Source organism: Helicoverpa armigera, chromosome 13 (genome assembly GCF_030705265.1).
Source record: "Helicoverpa armigera isolate CAAS_96S chromosome 13, ASM3070526v1, whole genome shotgun sequence".
Taxonomy (NCBI): Eukaryota; Metazoa; Arthropoda; class Insecta; order Lepidoptera; family Noctuidae; genus Helicoverpa; species Helicoverpa armigera.
In genome coordinates, this window is record NC_087132.1 from 11,134,727 (window position 1) to 11,157,391 (window position 22,665).

The following is a 22,665-nucleotide window of genomic DNA, read 5'->3' on the forward strand; positions in this document are numbered from 1 at the left end:
TAACTTTATGGTTTGAACATTTAAATCCCGTGAATCCCTTTTCCCGTTCCTCGCGAAAATCCCTAAAATTGTGGGATACCAACCAAACGCCGACAAAATGCATTTATCGGGCTAACAACGGGAGTGAAACACGGTCTTTAAAATGCGCCGGCTAAATTCAAAAGTATTAATTATTAATTTAAGTATATATTTTTTAGTTTATGGTTGAGTTAACGCATATTAGCAAGTATTGTTTCATTATTATTTTTCCGTCATATTTTAACTAAATTCAAACACGTGTAGGAACATTGATATTTCATTTTCTACGGTTTGATAAAAAAATAGTACTTTACTTTGAGGTAAGTAATTAATGATCAATAGGTAGGTAATGAATTCGTGATTATGCAATAGCCTTGTCGAATTTATAGAAAACAGAAAAAAATGGCATTGCACTTTTGATACAAAAATATTAATAAATTAGTATAAAAATATTAATAATCCTGCAGGTCAGTGTGTCCCACCACTAGTCGTTTTCGGATTTCAGCGATTTTCAGGTAGTTCGCCGTTACAAGAGATTTTTGCTCGCACAGCAAATTTTCAAATACTGCGAAGCTTTTGATGTCTAACGAATAATTCGGTTTGATCGAATAATATCGCTCCTCCCACCGAATAATATCGTAATGTGACATAACGATGCTTTTCGTTTTATTGCATATTCGTCATGTACATACTCTTTTACACCTTGTAATTTTTTTTCACATTTTTCCTATAAGTATATTACAAACTAGAATTTTTATAATAACCATAGCACTATTATTCTGTTACAGATTGATTGTGCTTATTTACGTGAATACCATCACTAGTAGTGATTACGGGTAGCGCTGCGAATAAGATTTTCAATTTGTTACAATAACGATATTATTCGAGTAAGAACAGGAAACTCATTTTATAGTAAAATATTCTAACAATACTATTCCTGTAGACATTTTATTTTTAAATTATGGTAATGCTAGTTACTATTAAATTATAATTAAAAAAAAACTAACAATTACTTTTGCAATAGTTTACCGAGGCGATGTTTACACTCAACATACGATTACTGTATTATCTATTACCGCGAGCGACATGCAATACGCATCGCTTTCTTTTTTTCTAATGATAAAGAAAGGGATAGAATAATACTGAGTACGCGGCACGTGCTGCCTAGTCGCCGTGTTTGTTTACTTTAAATCAGTACCGGACAATAATTTCGTGTTGAAGTGTTGCGCTCTGTTTTAATTGCAATAAATACGAGTTTACTTAAATATAAAGCGATTTTCTGTTGTAAATTAATATCTATACAGTTAATTGTACAGATTAAGAATAAAGTGTCATCAAAATACTGCAAAAATGAAAAAGTTTGTTTTGAAAAATCCCCGAGCTAGACGAATGTTGGATTTGTTGAATTATTCTGGTCCTCATCATCAGCCTATCGCAGTCCACTGCTGGACATAGGCCTCTCCAAGTGCACGCCACTGAGATCGATTTTCGGCTTCTCGCATCCAGCTCCTGCCAGCCGTCTTGCGCAAGTCATCACTCCACCGTGCCTGAGGACGTCCTACACTACGTTTGCCGAGGCGCGGTCTCCACTCTAGAACTCGTTTACCCCAACGGTTATCGGTTCTTCGGCTAATATGGCCAGCCCACTGCCACTTCAGCTTGCTGATTCGGTGGGCTATGTCGATGACCTTGGTTCTCTGACGGATTACCTCATTTCTGATGCGATCCCTCAGAGAAATGCCGAGCATAGCCCTTTCCATAGCCCGTTGAGCGACTTTAAACTTGTGAACCAGCCGTACCGACAGTGTCCACGTTTCGGCTCCGTAAGTCATGACAGGTAGGACGCACTGATTGAAGACTTTTGTCTTTAGGCACTGTGGGATCGACGATGTTAGGACTCGACGTAGCTTCCCAAATGCAGCCCAACCCAACTGAATTCTCCTATTCACCTCGTCCTCAAAGTTGTTTCTACCTAACTGCAATGTCTGCCCGAGGTATACATATTTCCGAGCAACTTCGAGAACGGCGCCGTGTATCGCAATCGGTCCCGGTAGAACATGTTCATTGAACATGACCTTGGTTTTGTCCAAGTTCATCCGTAGGCCGATGCGTAGAGAAGATTCAGCCAGGTCGTTCAGCATCTGTTGTAGGTCCTGCAGCGTTTCCGCCATGATGACGATATCGTCAGCAAATTGCAAGTGAGAGATGTGTTCGCCATTGATTTTGATGCCGCGTCCTTTCCAGTTCAGCGTCTTGAACATATCCTCCATTGCATTAGTGAACAGTTTCGGGGAAATAACATCCCCTTGCCTCACTCCTCGATGCAACGGCATGGGCCTTGTTTGCTGATTCTGTATTGGACGGACATTGTAGCGGCTTCGTAGAGACATCTCATCACTTGGATGTATAGCCAATCTACTTGACAACGCTGCAGGGACTCCAGAACAGACCAGATTTTAACCGAGTCAAAGGCCTTCTCATAGTCCACAAATGCTAGACACAGGGGCTGATTATACTCTTCGGTCTTCTGTATAATCTGCCGCACTGTGTGGATGTGGTCTATGGTGCCGTATCCGCTCCGAAACCCAGCCTGCTCCGGTGGTTGGAATTCGTCGAGTCTTCGCGCAAGTCGGTTCGTGATCACTCTTGAGAACAGCTTATAGACGTGGCTTAGGAGGGAAATGGGTCGATAGTTCTTCAGCTGGGTTTTGTCTCCCTTTTTGAAGAACAGGACGACAACACTCCTACTCCACGCCTCTGGAGTTCTCCCTTCAAACAGGACGGCATTAAAAAGCTTCTGGAGCTCCCCCAGTAAGGGGTTTCCTCCTGCTTTTAATAGCTCTGTTGTAATGCCATCCTCGCCAGATGCTTTTCCACTTTTGAGCTGTCTCAGAGCGATCTCGATTTCGCCACTGCTGACTTCTGGCAGGTCTTCGGTGAAATGGCGTGTTAATGTGGCTCTAGAATCCTCATTTCCGAGATCAGGTCGAGATCCATGCGATGCGTATAACCGGCCATAGAAATTTTCCACTTCCGAAAGGACTGCCGGCACCGAAGAAACGACTTCTCCACTTGTTGTGGTCAGCTTCGTCAAGTGGCTTCTTCCAAGAGATTGTACGAACACCTTTGACCCCCGATTCAGCTCAATTGCTCTTTCAATGACAAGAGTATTGGAGCACCGGAGGTCACCGGAAGTGACAGGCGGGTTTTCACGTCGTTTCTTCATAAGCCCTAATGTCTCTTCCGAAAGCTTTGATTTCTTGCCCTTACGCTGCATGTTACAGAATCTCGAACCTTCCTCCCTGAGGATCCGAACCACATATTCATGGTTCTGGTTAACGTCTGTTGTGGTTTCCACGGCGGCAAATCGGTTCTCCAGATTTGACTGAAACGTTTCAGATCCTGTCATGGTTTGGAGCAGTGTTGGTCGGAGCCTGGCCTTCATCAGACGGAAACGTTCCGCCTTGAAGTTGATATTCAGAGAGCCTCGGTCTAGCATCAAAACGTCAATACGAATCAATATTTATACTACTCATTTTTTAAACCAAAGAAAGATTTATGTGTGGCACCTTTCTACAGCTTAAAGAGGCTCTATTGAAATAGGGAGCTGTTTACTAAAGTTCATAATTATGGAAGAACAACGAGGAATCAAATACATATCATTTTATTCGGATGGTTGCGCGGGCTAAAATAAAAACCGGTATGTGTTTGCACTTTATCTATATGCCATAAAAAAAGGGCTATATAGAAAATATTACCCACCGTTTTTTTGAAACTGGTCACAGTCAAAACGAGGGTGACAGCATGCATTCGTTGATTGAACGAGCAATGAAAAACAAAGTTTTATATTAAACTGGACAAACTGGACTACAGACACTCAAGGCTCTAAAATCGCATGGACTAAAATTGTAGAAGTAAAGGTCTCAAATTCCAATCCCAATATAGTACAATTTAAATATAATTATGATGATCAATACTTTGACTTAAACACAGAAAGTTGTATCAATAGGTCCAGAAGAGGCAAACAAAATAGATCAGGTAATATTGAAGTGACCAGTCTAAAACCAGCATACTCTGAACCAATTGCGGTCAGCAAAGCTCTGCTAGAAGATTTACTCAGCTTATGCAGAACTGAAGCCCACTATCATTCGTTTTATAATTCGTTCCGAAGCTATAATGACAACCAACAACCAGCTTCGGATTCTGATAGTGACGATGACAATGACAGAGACTAAATTATTGTACTAAGGTGTTTATGAAAGATCGGACAGATCTAATCATAGTTTGGTTTGTAATTTTTTTTTAACAAATGTTTATGTTTTTTCATTTTATTAATAAACAGTTTTCTTTTATCACAAAGTCATAGTTTTATTGAGATTTATATTTCTAATAAATTGATATTACTTGATAGTTAATTGAAAAATAAAATAGTAATAAAACAATAATTTAATATATAATATGCATTATATCGGCAAAAAATCCAGGTACCATCTATTACTGTTTATGTTTGGTTGTCTTTGTTTAATGAATACCATTGTAGTATACTATTATTGTGCACGCTGTCTGCTTGTTCTTACGCGAATAATATCGTAATGTTGTTTTCCGAAATAATATTTTTCTAGCGTTTCCAGTAAAATTTATTTTCTTAAATAACTTCGTTCTAATAAAATAAACAGTAAATAAATTTGTTTAGAATGATTCTATAAATAATTAGCTTTTATTTGATATATAAATCATTCTCTTAGGTTGCACAGTTTTTCCAATAATCGTAAAAAACACTGTTTTATTTTTCCTGTAAAATTTGAATTTATTGATAACGATATTATTCGGTGGGAGGAGCGATATTTGATTCCTGGCATACCTTTTGGGGCGCGTGATTAGACTGATTTACTAAGCTTCTTTTCATTTTGTTTGATAATGCTTACTTTGGGAGTTTTTGTCTATTTCGGTAAACGTTATGGCTAAGTTAATATGTGATGTATGTAGTTACTTTTTATTGTTGATGGGATTGTAAGAAATAACTTTACAAATAAAATAATATATTATGTATGTCCTTACTATTTATTGTGATGATACTGTTAGAAATAATTGTATGTATATCCTTCGATTTAATTAAGTATAGATAATTTAATTAATGTCTAAGTTTACTTGGTTATTTTTATTAAATAGCTTGTAGTATGTGTAATAAAAATAAACAGGATGAGATTTATAAGATATTGCAAATTCCCGTTTATTGTAATTAAACAAAATAAAAATAGTACATACCAGTTACGATTCCAAAACGAAACACACATATAGCACGAAAACAGTTTTACACTCATCACAAGTCACTTGAGCGTTTTTCGAATAACTATTATTTTATTTCACTCTACCGTTTTCCAAATAATCAACTAATATCACTGTAGTACCCACAAAAAATAAACTGACGAAACAAAAAGTATTCACTACAGTCACAAAATTGCATGTAGATAGAGCAAACACCAGTATTATATTTTTTAATTTTAAGTCATAAAATGTTCGTATTATAATATATTTTTCGAAATGTTTTTTCCTTGTGTACAAACAATATTGCTAAACAACAAATCGTATGTAGAGTAACAGGTCGTGTGAGATAATTAGATCACATCAATGATATTGTGGGGGACCCTGTTTAGGTATATTCTGCAATAATACGATATTGAATTTTTAGTTTTATTATTACAAATATGTTAAAGAAAAAAAGTTAAAATGTTAAAGAGCGAGATGAGGTGACATTCCTTACTAACATCATAATTAAGTATCTCAATATGAAACTAAAATGTTTGCCTAGATTCTAGTGCTTTCACGCCAAAACTAATAAACCGATTGAAATTAAATTCTGTTCACATTTCTAAAGTCTGAGATAAGACATAAGCTACGTTTTATAATATTGCCCCGGGACATGGATAAAATCGTGGGGAACATCTAGTTATTCTCAATTGTGTGTTATTCTTTTATTTAATTACTCAATGTGTGATAAATAGGTAAATGTGAATGACTTAACCATACAAAAAGACAAGGAAAAAAATTAAAAACACTTAAACACAGGTTACAGAATAAACCGTCACAAATCACGGTCCCCTAACATTGTAATTCCAATAGTTGCATCACAGCTGTAGGTATACACATAAGTGCATCCTTTTTTCCTTATAATAATAATGTCTCAACAACACTGCAGAAATAGTGACCTATGTGCTCAAAGTATGTACCTATGTATGAAAAAAATATACATACTTGTTTGACAAGTCAATTAATAGACATACCCCCTAACTTATAAAATCTCTAATCACCTTCTAAGCAACATTTTAACTAATCACTACTTAAAGTCTTAAGTAGTGATTAAATGTTAGTTAAGACATGCTTAACCAACGTTTATAAGTCAGAATTTTCTTAAACAGCCCTTAAGTATTACTTATATTTAATTCACGTTTATAAGTAAGGCTGTGTATGTTTAGATGAACTGGTTTTAAAAATAGAATAGTATTGCCTGTTTGGGTGACACCTTAAAATTGTAAACCGTATCTACCGTAACTTACCGTCTTGATAATAAGCACGACGCAGGTGTAAATATGATGCAGTTGGGACAAAGAATATGGTTCAAAGAAGGTTAACATCATGTTTGTAGTTTTTCTTTGTGGCGGTCTTAAAGCTCATCTTATTTAACCCAGCAGTCGTCACATTCACAAAAAATATGTCAGTGATAAATGCAGCCACTTAAAAGATCTTTACAATAAAAATAACAGAAATATAAGTCCAAAACAAATTAATACCTAGTAAACCCGCAATAACCGCGGATAGGTTCCGCTGAAGGCGGATAAGCTGCAGATATTTGTACCAGGCAGCGTTCTTCTCGTAATTACGACAAGATAAATAAAAACTAGCGACGAAGATATAATGAGTGGCAATTAAGCATTGCTGACATATTTTTTTAAAGGAAGACGATTCATCTAAGTTATAAATCTATATTTATGTTTAAACTGTTTTTTTATTTGTTTACGTGCTAATCTCAGGAAAGACAGATCCAATTTGCAAATCATTTCAGGATTTGTATATCCTATTGAGGATAGGCTACTTTATATTCGGGTGCATTAAATAGTTACTACGGTTAGAAACTATATACTTACGTATATAAGTTGAGTTACATCAGCATGTATAAACCAAATTATTAGTTCTGTAGGTACCAGAAGCCCATCCCAGCATAAATAAAAAAAGGCTAGGTATTGTGGCAATTAGCTATCACCATCATCAGCCTCATATGAGCCAATTGCCGTCCACTGATTAATAAGAACTCTCGCTATGATGGCATAAGAATACACCACTAATACTCAGTATCGTTAAACTTTATCAATAAACCCCCAAAACAGTACCAACCTTACGTACGGAATTTCAGCTACCACGCTAGCGAACGTCAAATGACGTTTGCATATCGAGTGCACGAATCCGGCGACTGTTTGTCGTCACAGATTCCGTTTTGGCACAAATCTGAGTCATGACGTCATTGCTCAGATAAGCGGTTGGCACGAAATTTGGATTCTCTGATGAAAGATGCTCTGAGTTTCGAATTTGGACTGACTTGATGGTGGAAAATGATACTACCTGATCTTTGGTATGTGACGTTGGATATTTTATCAATTTTGAATTTACATAATATTACTGTACTTTTCTATCTTGTACCTCTTCTAGAAGGAGAATGCACACATGGATCTCCATTTTCGAAAGTCAAGTTTTGAGGGTCATTACATCCCATGTCAATGACCTCTTAAATCGAAAACTCGGTGTCTACTGATTTAAAATTCCCCACATTTTGAAACTCAACTTTGCTGTATAGCAATTGCGCTTGAACAAAAAAGTTTGAACGCAAAACCAGGATTGATACTCACACACAGAAGAACAAGTGTACACAACAACATTTTGAAAAGCTTACAAAAAACAAAAGAGGCGCAATACCGTTGCAAAAGAGTTTTTAAAACGTTCGAAAACAAAGTGCCTATACAGCCTATACAAATAAATGAAATAACTCTGGAAAAAAATAACAAACCGCGGAGTAGTGTATTACTCGGCCACAAAAGAGAACTTGTTCTAAAAATACAATGGAGCCGCTACAATGGAGGCCACTCGTTTCATTGTTCCATATGAGGCTTTGGTACATGGAGGATGTAGGCTGCAGAATCCGAACTTCATGCAATCGCACCTCCATACACCGGAGAGGATTGAGCTGAGGATTAGTCTTGTGACACAGAGGGCTCCAGAAAAAAAGGCGGGTTTAACCAAAGCATGGCTCTCTTCCATCCACGATGGGACATATCATTTGATGTTTTTCCTAGTAGAATTCAAAACAAAAATTTCTTATACCTGTAATGCGGAAAGCATTGTATGTACTACCGCGGGAATATTCACGAGAGGGAATATTGGCTAATATACTCTTATTTAAATTCGTCTGTTGCCTCTGGAAAGTCATTTTCTTGTGTAATTCATATCGTAGTTATAGTAGACGTGAATTGTAGTGGTAACATATACAACAAGCTTATTTATTTTATATCTAAACGTCCGTTTGTTCTAAAGGTTCATTTAACTTTTAGATCGTATGTTTTTTACGCTCATCTCCGTTGGTCTAATCTAATAAATCGAAAGATCCTGGATTTTTCATCATTTCAGCGTCTCAATATTTATTGGTATTGTGTTGTTGTAAAAGAAATATCGGTTGACAATTGACAGACAAATCGGCATAGGAGTGAGCAAAGTAGTGTATTAAACAGTAATTATAATTGCTTATTTCATAATTCACATTTGCTGATTTATTTCGTCCCATCTTTAAAATGAGGCAAGTATACCTTAAAGGTTAAGGTATACTTGCCTCACCCCCACATTTCATTAATAACCCAAGCTTCCTCAAAAATAATGCCTTAATTAACAATTAGGTTAACATAAGAGGTTCCCAAGATTAATCTAATAGCGGATAACCAACGCGTTATCTCAAATTTCACGCTCCGGTAAGGCTCCTCTTATCTTTAACAGGGCTATTCACGATATTACTGATTAGGAACCTTGGTACCTTGTAACATGATGGAATTAAAGTACCTAGCTGTTAGAGTAAACCATGTGAAAAAGCTTGGAAATGTTCCTTGCTTAGCTGATGTACATGTATAGAACTTAAGTATGTATGAGCGTGCCTATGGCAGGCTGTCGGATTCCTAAAGAACTTACTGTATGATGTTTGTAATTCATTCACGATGTAAGAATACAATGTTTCATTTTCGATGATTTTATACACAACTTTACTCAGCCAGAGACGTTTTTAGAATTCCACGTTCCGCGTCAGGCTTATATGGGAAAAGTCTGACACCAGAACTTGTTAGGTGATTGAATAAAACACTTGCAAGTCAGTCGATATAAAAAAGAAGCACTTATTTTTGTTCGGAAGCTAGAAGATTTTTTAATCTTCAATCAATAGGTACTTTTAATAAGAATACACTGTAACTGATTTTCCTTAATGTAGTTAATTAAAAAGTATGGATTTGTCAGTCCAAAAAAAAAAATATAATGAAAAGAATTCATCTCAGTTCTAGAACTATTTTAAACAAAAGATTTATACCGCTCATTAGGGGCTCAAAGAACTGATGGACGCTATATTTTTATTTTATTTTTTTGCCCACAACGAAGGTTAGTGATAATGAGGGTACAAGCACTTTGTATGGGCAATTGCTTTCATTTTTATGTAATCTGTATTAATTTTCTACGCTGTTTTCTTTCTGTAGTAGATTTTAATAAAAATCATTTTTTACTAGCCAATTCTGACGGACCCACCTGCGTCCCATGGGAACTATTACCCGTACCGGGATAAAATACAGCCTATATTACTCAGGAAGAGTGTAGCATAAAATCGGACCAGTAGTTTTTGAGTTTACCTATTCCAAAAAAAAAATACTTATCTTTATAATATTAAGTATAGACTAGCCAATTCTAGCGGTTCTACGCTTCTCAAGAAATTACCATCTGTATAGAAGACCATATACCTTTTTTGGCAGTCGGTTAAAAATACAAGAAAACATACAAAATGTAGTAGATATTAAACGTATTTGAAATCGTCGCTAAAGTTAAATTGATCACGAGTGTGTCCTAAATTCAAAACGCTGAAGTTTTAACCGTGTTAATGCAACTGGTATACGGCTGACAAATTGGATAGCAAATACGAGTAGTTTGTGGGGTTAAATGATAAATTATATTTATTTCTGTTCATAGGTTTAGTAAAACACGTACGATGATGATGTCCTCCTAGACGATTATCGGCTGCGGCGGCTGTTCTGTATGGAGATTAGCGAACTTCGCAGGATATAAATATTATAGTGCACAAGCATTTGCGCAGACACAGGTAGACTCACTATTCCATACACGTATTGTTTTTAAACTAGATAGTTGGTAATTCCTATCTGACCACCTTTAGAAGGAACACCAAAACAGTATCAAGGATCACGGTCTCTTTTAAGGTTCGAACACAATAAAAGTCGTTTTGGTCATGTTATAATTTATGGCTATTAAATGAGTACAAAAAATAATTTATTATCTTAGTACTAAAATATACATTATAATATTAATACTATGAGGGCAGCCTCTTTGGTTTCTTGAGCATTTAAAACTTTGGTATTATTTGTCATATTTAGGCCATATACACACGAGCTGATTAAGACAATTAGGATTGATCGCATCAAGTAGCGACTATTCAACAAAGTGCGGATTGCTGAAGCCATTCCATGCTTGAATGTCTTACTATACAAACCCTTATATTAGAAAATCGAGGGTTTTACTGACAACAGGGGGATAACTTTTCAAAACAGATTTTCTTCCCTGAGACTTAGTGCAAATCATAAATTACAGGCAGTCTTAGCTAGAAGCTATCATTATTAGCTACTCCAATCTGTCCATGTTTCACCAGCCATACGTAATACAATGTCTACCGTATTCAATACTTCCTAAAGTTAGTCAGAGTCATCAAATGGTGGTAAATCATCATCTTCCTCTTCAATAGGCATTGAAGACGTGTCACTTTCCTGAATCAAGCGTTGTTGATTGCTTTTGTGGAGCTGCAGCATCTTGTGGGTCGTTCTTTGGAAGAATCCTCGCTGGAATTGAAAAATCTTTTATAGATTATAATTTCTACTTATAATCTGCAACTAAAGTAAACTTGAAAACGTCGTCCCATTTCTAATTATCTATCCTAATGCTTGTACAATATAATATGTCTTGCGCATTTGGCTGATCACCTTAAATGAGAACAGCCGCAGTGGCCGATAATCGGCTAAGAGGACATCATTATCATTATCATCATCATCATTTATCTATCCGTTCATGTCCTCGTTCTAACTCAACCACGATGAAGAAGACTCGTTACCATATGAAACCTTCTTGAAGAATATGTGCACACTCACCTTATACAATATGGTAACTATAAGAGCCAGTAACAGTAACCCAAGTAGAACACAGATTAGTATCAACTTCCATGTATAACTCTCTGGCTCAAGAATCAGCGTTGTTTTTACTTCAAATGTTCTGGAAAGAAACTTAAAATGTTTATTCTGTGGTAATGCAAAAAGATATCCAATAGGTGTAATGACAGGGTTAAAAAATTGTGATTCTAATAAGTCCGCATTTTAGATTGGGAAACAATACACGACACATATTTTTTATTTTAATAAAACTTTAAATATTTCTAAAATCTAAGATACAATTCAACAAAGATTGAGAGTGATAAATGGTGACGTCACATTTATGTATTTGTATTTATAAGTGACGTAACACAAAATTTAATCATGTTGTATTTTCATTGTTTTTGTTGTACGGGAAAACCAAAAAATACGTGTCCACTTTTTTAACGTTGGCTAAAATAAGGACTAATTATTTTTTTTCATGCTCTACGCCTATTAATTACTCCAATCTATTTCAGTAATGTCGCATTGCATATATTTCTGATTATAATGTATTAAATACTTACGTAATATTATGTTTGCCATGCACAATCATGTGAGTAGTAGCGTTGAATGTTATGTTTTCTCTCAGATAGTCCCCTGCAAAGATAAGAGCGATTATATTATTTAATTTTAACTATTAGATATTTTATTTCTAGTTTTTTTTACGATTAGGTAATAATACTCTACCTTCTTTACTAAGATCCAGTTGTAGTGGAACATACACTGGGTATGAAACCTTAGCTGGGACTGACCAAATGCATTTAAGAGCATTTTTATTTGTAACATTACTTTGTACAAGCTCACATCCTTTTATGGCGGCTGATATGTTAGTCTGAAAAATAAAGAAAAAAATATAAAGATGATTATCTTGTGAAGTTATTAAAAAGATATTTAGATCTAAAAAAAGTGTTAAACTTCAAGTACTTAGAATAGCATTCATACCTTTTCTGGTAATAGGATCTGAACAACTAAAGCTGAATTGTCGGATGGACCAAGATTTGTGACCTGAAAAGAAAATAATAATAAAAACATTAATGATTTGCACAAGTATGTTAATGAACATATAAGTAGAGACAACAATCCATTTAGTACATATCACATCACATCACATCATCAGCCAGTCCACTGCTGGACATAGGCCTCTCCAAGTGCACGCCACTGAGATCGATTTTATTTATTTATATATTTTTATTTATCGATTTAGTACATATATCTTTAGATAATTCACTTCCAGTGGTACACTTACCTCAAAATAATGTTTAAACGTAACATTTGCACCAGCTGCTAAATTATCTCTTGTAACTAATAAAGTTGCATTTGGCATGGCTTTTCTGAAACACATTCAATTATATTTAAAAACTTAATCTTATCAACTTATTCTTTACCTTCGATGGTATATTTCACTGTTCAAACTTACCCATTAACACTAAAGTTTGCTTCATGTACAACATTAATAACTATATCTTCAAATGCAGTATCAGTTACATTTCTATAAAGTGCATCATTCAATTTAGCCTTTATATTCAAATCTAGATCTCTGGTATCATTTACATTGTGGTTCATATCATAATCTAGTTCTATTTCCCATGTTATGTCTTCGTTTCTAAGCAATGGAGATGGAACGTCACACATCATGACCAATTCTTGAAGGGAGCATTCACTTGGTATCCTTTTGGGAGCCATTGGCAAAGAAATGTTAACTTTCGCAGCATATGCTGGTTCCTCTTCATTTAGAATTGTGATCCTTGCTCCTAATTTTGTGTCAGATCCTGGAATGTAAGGGCTAAAAAAATTTGATACTCGAGTCATTAAGATTTATTATTTTTAAATCTAATTGCATACTGATAACTCTTTTTGTGTCATAGTCAATGTTTTTTTTTGTTATCTTTACAGTACGCGAAAGATCGAAAAGGTAGAAAATAATCTTACTTGTCTAAAGCCTCCAAAGTCATGACCAGCCAAGGTATGCAGATTAGGTCTTCTCCACAATCTCTCACCAGTTGAATTAGAAATGAAGTCTTCATAGTCGAATCTTCTGATAACCTTGCAGCATTCATCAAAAATGTAGTAGAATCCTCTAGAACAATAAAATCATTAATATAATATTGATCAGATATTGATATAGTATATATTTTTCTTATCTTCAGTTGTCTTAATTTGCCAAACTTTACCTTTCATTAGTTCATCCGGTTCTAGGTGAAATCTCAGAGATATTGGCTTTGATAAGTCTGCAGATGGCTGGAAAGGAATCGTTTGTCAATTGTTGTTTCTTTAATTGGTTATGAACAAAACTATCATATCAACAACTATAATACTCACATGCACTTCAATAGTTTGTTCATCACATGTTTCTTGACCCGGTTTTACACGAAACTTGCGAGTAGCATCGCCGGATATCATTGCTCTGTTATATTCAGGATCTACTTCAATCTTTCCAACAACATCTAAAAATTAAAGAACATAATTTAATTTCTATTCATGACTATTTACGTACTCAGACTACCAGTTGAAGACTGAGCAATCTGGTAAACCTTGGGGGAGGCCTTTGTCCAGCCGTGGACGTCTTTCGACTGATACGACCACGACGACTACTACTCTTTGTTGATTTTGAAAAAATGATTTTTGCTTCATCTATGTATCTACTCTATAGAAATTATTATGAGAAGTAGAATTAGATGACAAGAACTACAATAAAATATCAGCAATCATACTTATTTCCACATTGTTCCAAGGTGATGTCGCTGATACACAAAACACAGCATCAAATCCCGTAGTGTTTTGCGGCAAGTTTATAGCATTAGGCACTCGAATAACAGCGTGAACCTTCATGGTTGGGATACAACGGTACAGGTATGAAGTTTGGCTGTTGTGGGCTCCAATCGCCAGGTCTGAAAAAATATGAGCCTTTAAATGAAAATTTTGAATGTATGTATGTATATCTTACAAAATCAACGGACATTGAATCCATTACCATTATTATTTAGAGATCAAAAACAATTTAATACAAAGTCTTGCAAAATAGCCACCAAAGAAAACTTGGCTTGGCTTGATGGCTATTTTTTGCTTATGTCTTGTATGTATTTTACAGGCATCGTTAACTAGTATAAAAGTGTTCTGATTCTTTCATAAACTCACCATTACAGTTGTTATTATCAACATCAGCCCCTTTAGCTATTGACCAGCCGAATCCTCTTGCATCCATTGGCTGTATTCGCTGTACGTTATTGGGATTTAATCCCTTGGCATAACCTTTATAAATGTATACTGCCCCTTGTCCATCATTTTCCCAAGGTGCTCCTATGGCAATATCTGAAACGAATAGATTAACAATCTTGAAGCAAGTTACGACAATTGGACTTTTATTTTCAAATAACATGTAAATATCAAATAATATGTATTTAGGTTGTATATTTTTTCCTGACGGAATTGATTGTGCATTACTATTACTCAGCGTTTATTTCTGAGCAATTTCACATCGAAGATAAACCAAGTATACATTCTAATATTTTGAAATTACCTTTATATCCATCTCCGTCAACATCACCAAGATCAGCAATAGAAATACCAAACCATGCTCCATTAGTGACAGACCCTGCTACATGTCCCTGTTCTTCTAAAACAAAATCAGCGTCCTGAAAATAAACAACATTTAATTTTACCTTTTAACAATAATAATATGCAATCTAAGCCTCTAAAGCTGAGGAGATTTTTGTTTGAATGCGCTAATATCTGGAACTAGTGGACTGATCTGAAAGAACGATCTAAAGATAGTTTATCTATCGAGGAACTTTTTATGTACTAGATTAAGGTTGACAGCACTGGCATAAACATGATATTTAATGTCTGCAAATCTTTAAATTTAATTTCCATTCCTTACCTTTTCTTTATTCATATAGACAAAAACGGCTCCTTGATCATAAGGTAAACCTCCATCATTCTTCGCATAAGTTGGGGCTCCAACTAATAGGTCGTCCAGCCCATCCCCATTGATATCAGTAACGCAAAGACTGGCTCCGAAGTATGAACCACTTTGAGGACCCCTAATTGTGGTTTTAATGTTTAAAGATTTGAATTCTAAGATCGGTGGCTCGAATATGAGTACCTGGAAAGTGAAAACAGAAAATATTTTTATCCTTGATATTGCTTTCAATTGTCGAATTGCCGATTTAACTAATGTATAAGCTTGTTACGGTTTAGCTTTCGTTATAGTTAAATGGTGCAACTGGGTCTATACTGGCGTTACCTTTCCACCTGCAATATTAGCCCTAGGCGCTCCTGCTACATACAAAATGTTGCCATCTTTTTGGAAAACACCAGATTCAACGCTGTAACCTGAAAATTAGATATAAAATATGTATTTGATAAAAGTTTCAAAGCACTGTTTCATGATCTTAACCTTTTGTTAGATTTGGAATCAAAATCTCTCTTACGAGTCATTTTTTATTTAAGGCGTAATATTTTTAACTTAAATTACGTACCAAAATATTCATCCGGTCCTATGTCCCTTGAAAAGTAAGGATTGGCAGCTAGCAACTTCGTCGTGTAAGTACTGGTATCGTTAGGTAAAAACGACATACTTATAACTCCACCTGAAAAGATAAACACGGTTTAAATCAACCTTGATCACGGACCTTGATGTACAAAACCAAGCTCGATAGAAAATGATCAAACCAATCGTATCATACAAAATGATCGTTGTTAACGAAAGTAATCAAGCTATTATAATATCAAGGGCTTTTCATATAAGCTATTTTTTAAACAGTTTCCAAACTGTTTAAAAGCTTATCTCTGTCTATACAAAGAGGTCCCTTCATTGTGCACATGTGTTTTAATTCTTAAGGAAACTTTACCTGTCCATTGCAATAATCCAGGTGCACCAAGAATGACAGTGTTCAGCTTCGTGACTGCTATAGATGATCCCGCTTGACCGTACGCATAGAAATTCAAATGAGTGCCATATTCACCATATTCTCTTCTACTTCCATCCGTGACGTAGGCTTGACGATCTGAGTTTCAAGAGAAAAGAGGTACATGTTATTACTGCCTTGTTATAACTGAATTCCACAAAAAAATTGGTTCTTTGTTTGAAGTGTTGGTTTTCGATGTTTGGTCCATAGATCGGTTACTAAGCATCAAGCAGCATTTATTCTTTCATTAGGTGTAACTTAAAATATTTTTTTTTTAGTTCTGGTGCATTGAATTCCTCCAATTCTGAAGGAAATTAAATTTCCAGCTGGATTTAAATCAAATTGAGCTCTACTTACTAGTCAATTTCAGTGGGTAAATAACCCTGTTGCTTCTAGTAGATTGAAGGTAAGTACATCCATTCATTAGCAAATGCTTCTTCCCATATGGCGCCGTCCATCTTGGAGCATTTATCTGTAATTCAAAATACGTACTAAAACTATTTACTAGCTTAGGGTTTCCTCGAAAACCGAACCACCGAAAAAAAACTAATATCATAAGACTCTTCGGAAGCTCATTGAACCCAAAACACCAGCATGCCGCGGGCCATACTCTTTATTACTCATGTGGCTAAAAAACCTTACTATCATAAATTTAATGCAGTATAGTAAATATAATCGAAAGTAAAAACTATTGAACCGACTTTAATAAAATGTGGTAAGCACACATATACTGTTTATCATGTTGCGGGACCTACTATTCCCTAAAAATGGGTTTAAGACCTAGTAATAAAGCTGAAGAGTATACCAATGTGTTGAAGTGGGAATACTACATCTGTTGAACAATAGAATATTTATATACGTACCATTAATCGTCCATTAGGCAGAGCCGCCATTGTGGCTCCGAACCACATGTCATCCCTGAGGAAACCAGGGTTCACTCGGCTGAACATGTCATCGTTATCTGTAATTTTTTTTTTTTTTTTTTCGTAGAGAATTTATATATTTACACAGATATTTACAATACATATTTACAATAAAAATCAAAAACTATCCTAGTAAAACAAACAACTAAAAAGCGTCAAAAAATATCTGTAATTGATAAAACATAATTATTATTTAATAAACAGACTGGAAGCCGACCCCAACGTAGTTTGGGAAAAAGGCTCGGAGGATGATGATGATTATTTAATAAACAGCTGGTAATGGTGCGGTTATAGTTAAGAGTACCAGTTCAAACTCTTAATCGGTCGATAGTTTGTTTGGGCTCATAAATCAGTATGAAAATGAATGCAACTACGCACACTATAAAGATCAGGTATTTAGCCGGTATCAGACCTACTTCACAGAATACTTTGACTGAATTTACGATTTTCTTGAATTATTTTTTACGTTTTCGTATGTGTCCAGAGTAGTTACGCACGGTAAGCACGTTCAACAAACACTTCAGTTTTTTTTTAATATTAGTGTACATACTATGTGTATAGCACTATAAGGAGACAAAAAATCGAATTGAGAACTTCCTCCTTCTTGGGAAGTTGGTTGAAAACCTACAATTATACAAAGCAGTAAATATAATGTAATAGATCATTACGCCTATTGTTTAACACACTAATTAAGTATGTACATAATTATTCAATGCTTATCATTGTTACAAAAGAAACTGTATTGTCCCTATATTTATTTAGATAAACTGGTCATATTCATATCCCACAACAATTATTGCAATTTTATTAGGAATATATATGAATATTTTATTTTTTACACAAATAATTGGATGATTCACGCTTTGGGAGTTTACTCTATTGTTCAGTGGCAAATTTGAATATAAATAATACCTAAACATATGGGATTGGGGGATTCACTGGTTCATTCTATTATTGTTTAATTACCTAATTGCAATATATTATATATTTTCTTCTTTTAAGCTAACTAGGCTAATAATAGGTAAAAAATCTGTAAATCTAGGTACTTTCTAAGTGTATCTTAGACACCAATCTTGACCTGGACTATTAAGTCTGAAATCACCAACCCACATTGAGCAAGCGTGGTGATTAACGCTCAATCCTTCTGGGTGAATTTCAACAGGTCCAATAAAATCTTCATTTCCGTGGATTTTTTATACTTTAACTTTAGAACAAGAAAAAATAGTGTTTACTAAAGTTTTTGATAAGATATGTATTCTTACTTAATATCTAGTAGATAGCTTAAAAAACTAACGAGATATACAATACTAAAATTTTCATGCCACGGCGGTGAAACTTGCATGCACGGCAATGAAACATGCGTCCATGGCAATGAAAACTATTCCTGCAGCCATCGTTTTGACATATCTTTCTCTTTCTTTTCTTAAATACTCCTCTAGTAAAACAACCTAAGTGAACCTGAACCTGAAGTGGTGTGTGTGTAAGTTTATCATTTTGTGAGATGAACGTGGAAATATCTTTTTGTAGTTGACTATATAGTACAAATTGTTTTTTTTCTTAATCATGCCGTGGCGATGAAAACATAAGTCACGGTAATGAAACATGCGGCCACGGCAATGAAACAAAATTGTTTTAAGGCATGGCAATGAAAATTTTTCATTGCTGTGTTTTTTTCATTTCCATAGCAAATTTTGACCACGGAAACCACGGCAATGAGAGCACGGCAATGAATATCAAGGCAAAAACATCAAAAAACTAAAAATCTGTTAATAATTCACAGTAATTAACACGTCACAAATAAACATAAGATAGATGGCATTGTACCGAATAATCAATTAAGAGGACAAACTTATTCAAACAGAAGTAAGACCTATCCACGGCGATGAAAGAAAAAATGTCCAGTGTTAAAAAAATTGCATACTTGCATTTATGGCGCGAAAACGCAGGCACGTGGACACGTCATTCCACGTCGAACACTTGACGTCCACTAATATGCAACATTTAGCGCACAGCGGGAGGGACGCAAACCGTTAGAAAAAGCAATATTCTCAAATATGTTTAGGACATGGCGATGAATGGTAGTTCTGGGACAAACTATTTTTTATTTACCATTTGTTGTATTGTTTAAATATTTGAACAAATGTAGTCCCTAACAATACTTTAACTATTCACGAATCAAAAAAAAGTAGGTTTTAATATAAATAACTAATACATTTTTATCAATAAGGTCTAGTACACATCAAGGTGACGTGTGGACAAACACGGCAATGAAAGATTTTGAGGTTTAATTTTTTTTTTTGGAGAACCCATTAATCCTATTAACAAAATATTTAGTGCTACACATAGATTACTATTTCACCTACTTAGAAAAAAATATTAGAATATTATAACAATGATTTTTAGTACCGATTTCATCGATGCCACGCATTTTTTGGTCCCGGGAAATTCACCCTTCTCCGTGCGAGAGGAGGCCTGTGCCCAGCAGTGGGACGATAAAAGGCTGTAACAGTAACTTACGTGGGCTGTAATAGTAATACAAAATTGTTTTATGAATATTACCTAATCTTCCATTCCTTCTCAAAATAGTGCAGGAAATATTCTTAGCATCCAAGTCCTGAAGAGGACAGTTGAATACTGTTCCCATTTTCATGCCACCATGGTCATTGGGCACAAAAGCTTTCGGTGCCCCCACTAACAGACTGAAAAATTAAACTGCAGGTCAGTAACTGTTAATCTACTGAAAATTTGTAGGTAAGTTAATGTAGAAGAATTCGGAAATTATAAATCATAATTAGTCACCATATTGATGACTAATACTGGGAAGTATAACTTTGGACCTCATGAATCATTTTACCTTCGATAACTGCATGAACATCTGTTCGGTAGTTTTCGATTTTATCATGAAGTTACAGTTATTGTCGTTAGTTTTATATATTTAGTTTTTTTTTTCTTTCAATAAATAGTATTGCAGCTCTTATCCTCTAATATTGCAATTTTTAGTATCTATAACCCACTTGCTATTCTTCTGTTACAAAGATATTCTGACGAATTATAAACCTCCCCTTCTTTTGCAGTCGGTTAAAAACTATCACAGAGGTAGTTATCCACAAGACCCACAAAGTCTAATTAGGTATTATAGCCTTTGACCCGCAAAGTGATTTAGAACCCGACGCAGGAATCAAACCCGGGACCGGTCGCCAGTCGAGCTTGGACCACTAATATTTACTTACCCATCAGGAATCAACAGAGTAGAATATCCAAAATACTCTGCATCAAATTCCGGATAAAATGTAATATGTGTGTTCTCATGAAATATGTGACTAGATCTTGAAGAATGAGCAGAAAGAAATATTGCTATATAAAATACTGCCTGTTTCGCCATTTTTGGTGGTAGGTACCTGAAATAATTATTAGTGTCATTAATGTCTATTAAATATTTTTGTACATAGAATTAAATTCTTTGGTCCTAGTTCACTGACAGCATAAACGTACGTTTTTCTTAAAAAAACTGTTTAACTTTTAAAAAACTAGGTACTTGAAAATTCATCGTAAACAGTTGTTTTAAGAAAACTGAATTTTTTGCTGACTATGTACTTGGATTTAGGTATATTTGTAGTCTCAGAAATGTTCATAAAATTACAAATCATATATCGAGATTAATGTAAAATACTAATGGCATGTTAACACGAAATTATATGGTTGAAACTTTTCATTAATTCACAAACAAACATTTCTCTTGCATTTACAAATATATCATCTTACTGTCGAAAACGGGAATAAAATCCGCTACACTCCACCTAACATACAAACTCATATCTTCATAAAGGTATAAAAAAACTTACCAAGGTAACTATGAAAATATTTGACTCAGAAATTCGTCACATACTCGTCACATATTTATATCACTTTTTTTAAATAATCCTTTGAAAATAACTAAACTTATGCACGGTACTTTTCACAAACTTCACTACAGTACTTGAATTTAAAATAATTTGCCTTCTATATTTATTAAAATAATATTTTTTTTGTAAAAACACTGTTCTAAAACTATATGTATTAAAAAATTTAGCATAACTTGTAATATAGTGTTATTACTTTAAACGCATATCACTAAATGAGTTACAAACATAGAGTTAACTTTTAACTGACCTATCATTCAGTTTCGATCTGTCTGTCAGCAGTTACATACAATTTTAAACTTAACCTCCATTGGTATAAGGTCTATATTTCCTTAACAAAGGTAGGCCTACTAAGTTGATACAATCTTAGACTTTATCTTTATTGGTATAAGGTCTATATTCCCTTAACAGAAGTAGACCTACTAAGTTGCAATTACAATTTGTTGTGCTTACTTAATTATCAGTTATCAAACAATGAACCCAAATTAAAAGGACGGGTTCACTAATTATCTGTTACTTAACCTACTACTTAACTGATTATATTAAGTGTAATTTTAACAACATTTCTATATCAGGTGTGTCGTTCATAATCACAATAAATGAAATGCGTTAATATACTGGTTATTATATGTCGATTAACACAAAGGAAAAATAAAAATACGTAAAAATAAAAAATGAATTTTTCAAACAAAGTAAATAGAATAAAAATGTGCGAAAATTGGAACACCATATAAAAGTCAATCATTCCAAACAACTGAAATTCTTCCTTGAAAACTGACATCTGTCAACTGATCAAAACATTCGATACTCCTAACTTTACCTCTGCTTTACACATGATGTTGTTAATTATAAAAACGAAAAATGACTCCTGTGGTTAAACTACTGAATGGATTAAGTTATTTTTTTTTTACAATTCGCCATAGAATAACATAAAGTATATGCGATAGGATTTAATGTGATTGTGAACGACACACCTTGTATACGTAGTGTTCAGGTAGCGTTCTGCCTATCTGGTAGTAGGTACTAACTGTTACTGTCCCTTTGTGTTTTTACCGGCTTCCCAGAAAGAAGGAAATACTTAATTCAGCCACATATTTATGTGTATGTAGGTAATCCATTACATACTAATATAATAAACAGGACACATTTTTTGTTTGAAAGTTTGTAGCCAAAAGAATTCAGAACTACCGAACCGATTTGAAAAATTCTTCTTAACTGTTAGCAAACTACATTCTTCCTTAGTGACATAGGCTACTTTTTATCCCAGTACGAGTAGTAGTTTTCACGGGATGCGGGTAAAACCGCGGGATTACCGACTAATCTACAAATTCTTCTAGGAAAATATTAAAACAGTAGTTATAACATAAAATTACTGTTAAATTGAAACATTTGTAATGGTATAAATATTGACCACAGTTAGTTCATGATACTCGTTTCC

The 22,665-nt window shown here is 34.6% G+C and overlaps 1 protein-coding gene across 1 annotated transcript; it reads right to left on the reverse strand.

Moving 5' to 3' along the window:
- Positions 1 to 10,559: 10,559 nt before the first annotated feature.
- Positions 10,560 to 21,329, reverse strand: LOC110382783 (integrin alpha-PS3). The gene is made up of 22 exons (XM_064037631.1): positions 21,171 to 21,329; positions 20,559 to 20,726; positions 19,888 to 20,027; positions 17,269 to 17,366; positions 16,763 to 16,877; positions 16,349 to 16,504; positions 15,977 to 16,087; positions 15,742 to 15,830; positions 15,376 to 15,600; positions 15,016 to 15,130; positions 14,634 to 14,807; positions 14,210 to 14,386; positions 13,818 to 13,942; positions 13,670 to 13,736; positions 13,428 to 13,575; positions 12,916 to 13,281; positions 12,745 to 12,829; positions 12,441 to 12,503; positions 12,186 to 12,330; positions 12,023 to 12,095; positions 11,460 to 11,580; positions 10,560 to 11,153 (listed from the first exon to the last, which is right to left on the reverse strand). Exons 2-22 carry the CDS (start codon positions 20,708 to 20,710, stop codon positions 11,010 to 11,012), a joined length of 2,889 nt encoding a protein of 962 aa, XP_063893701.1. The 5' UTR covers positions 20,711 to 20,726; positions 21,171 to 21,329; the 3' UTR covers positions 10,560 to 11,009.
- Positions 21,330 to 22,665: the final 1,336 nt, after the last annotated feature.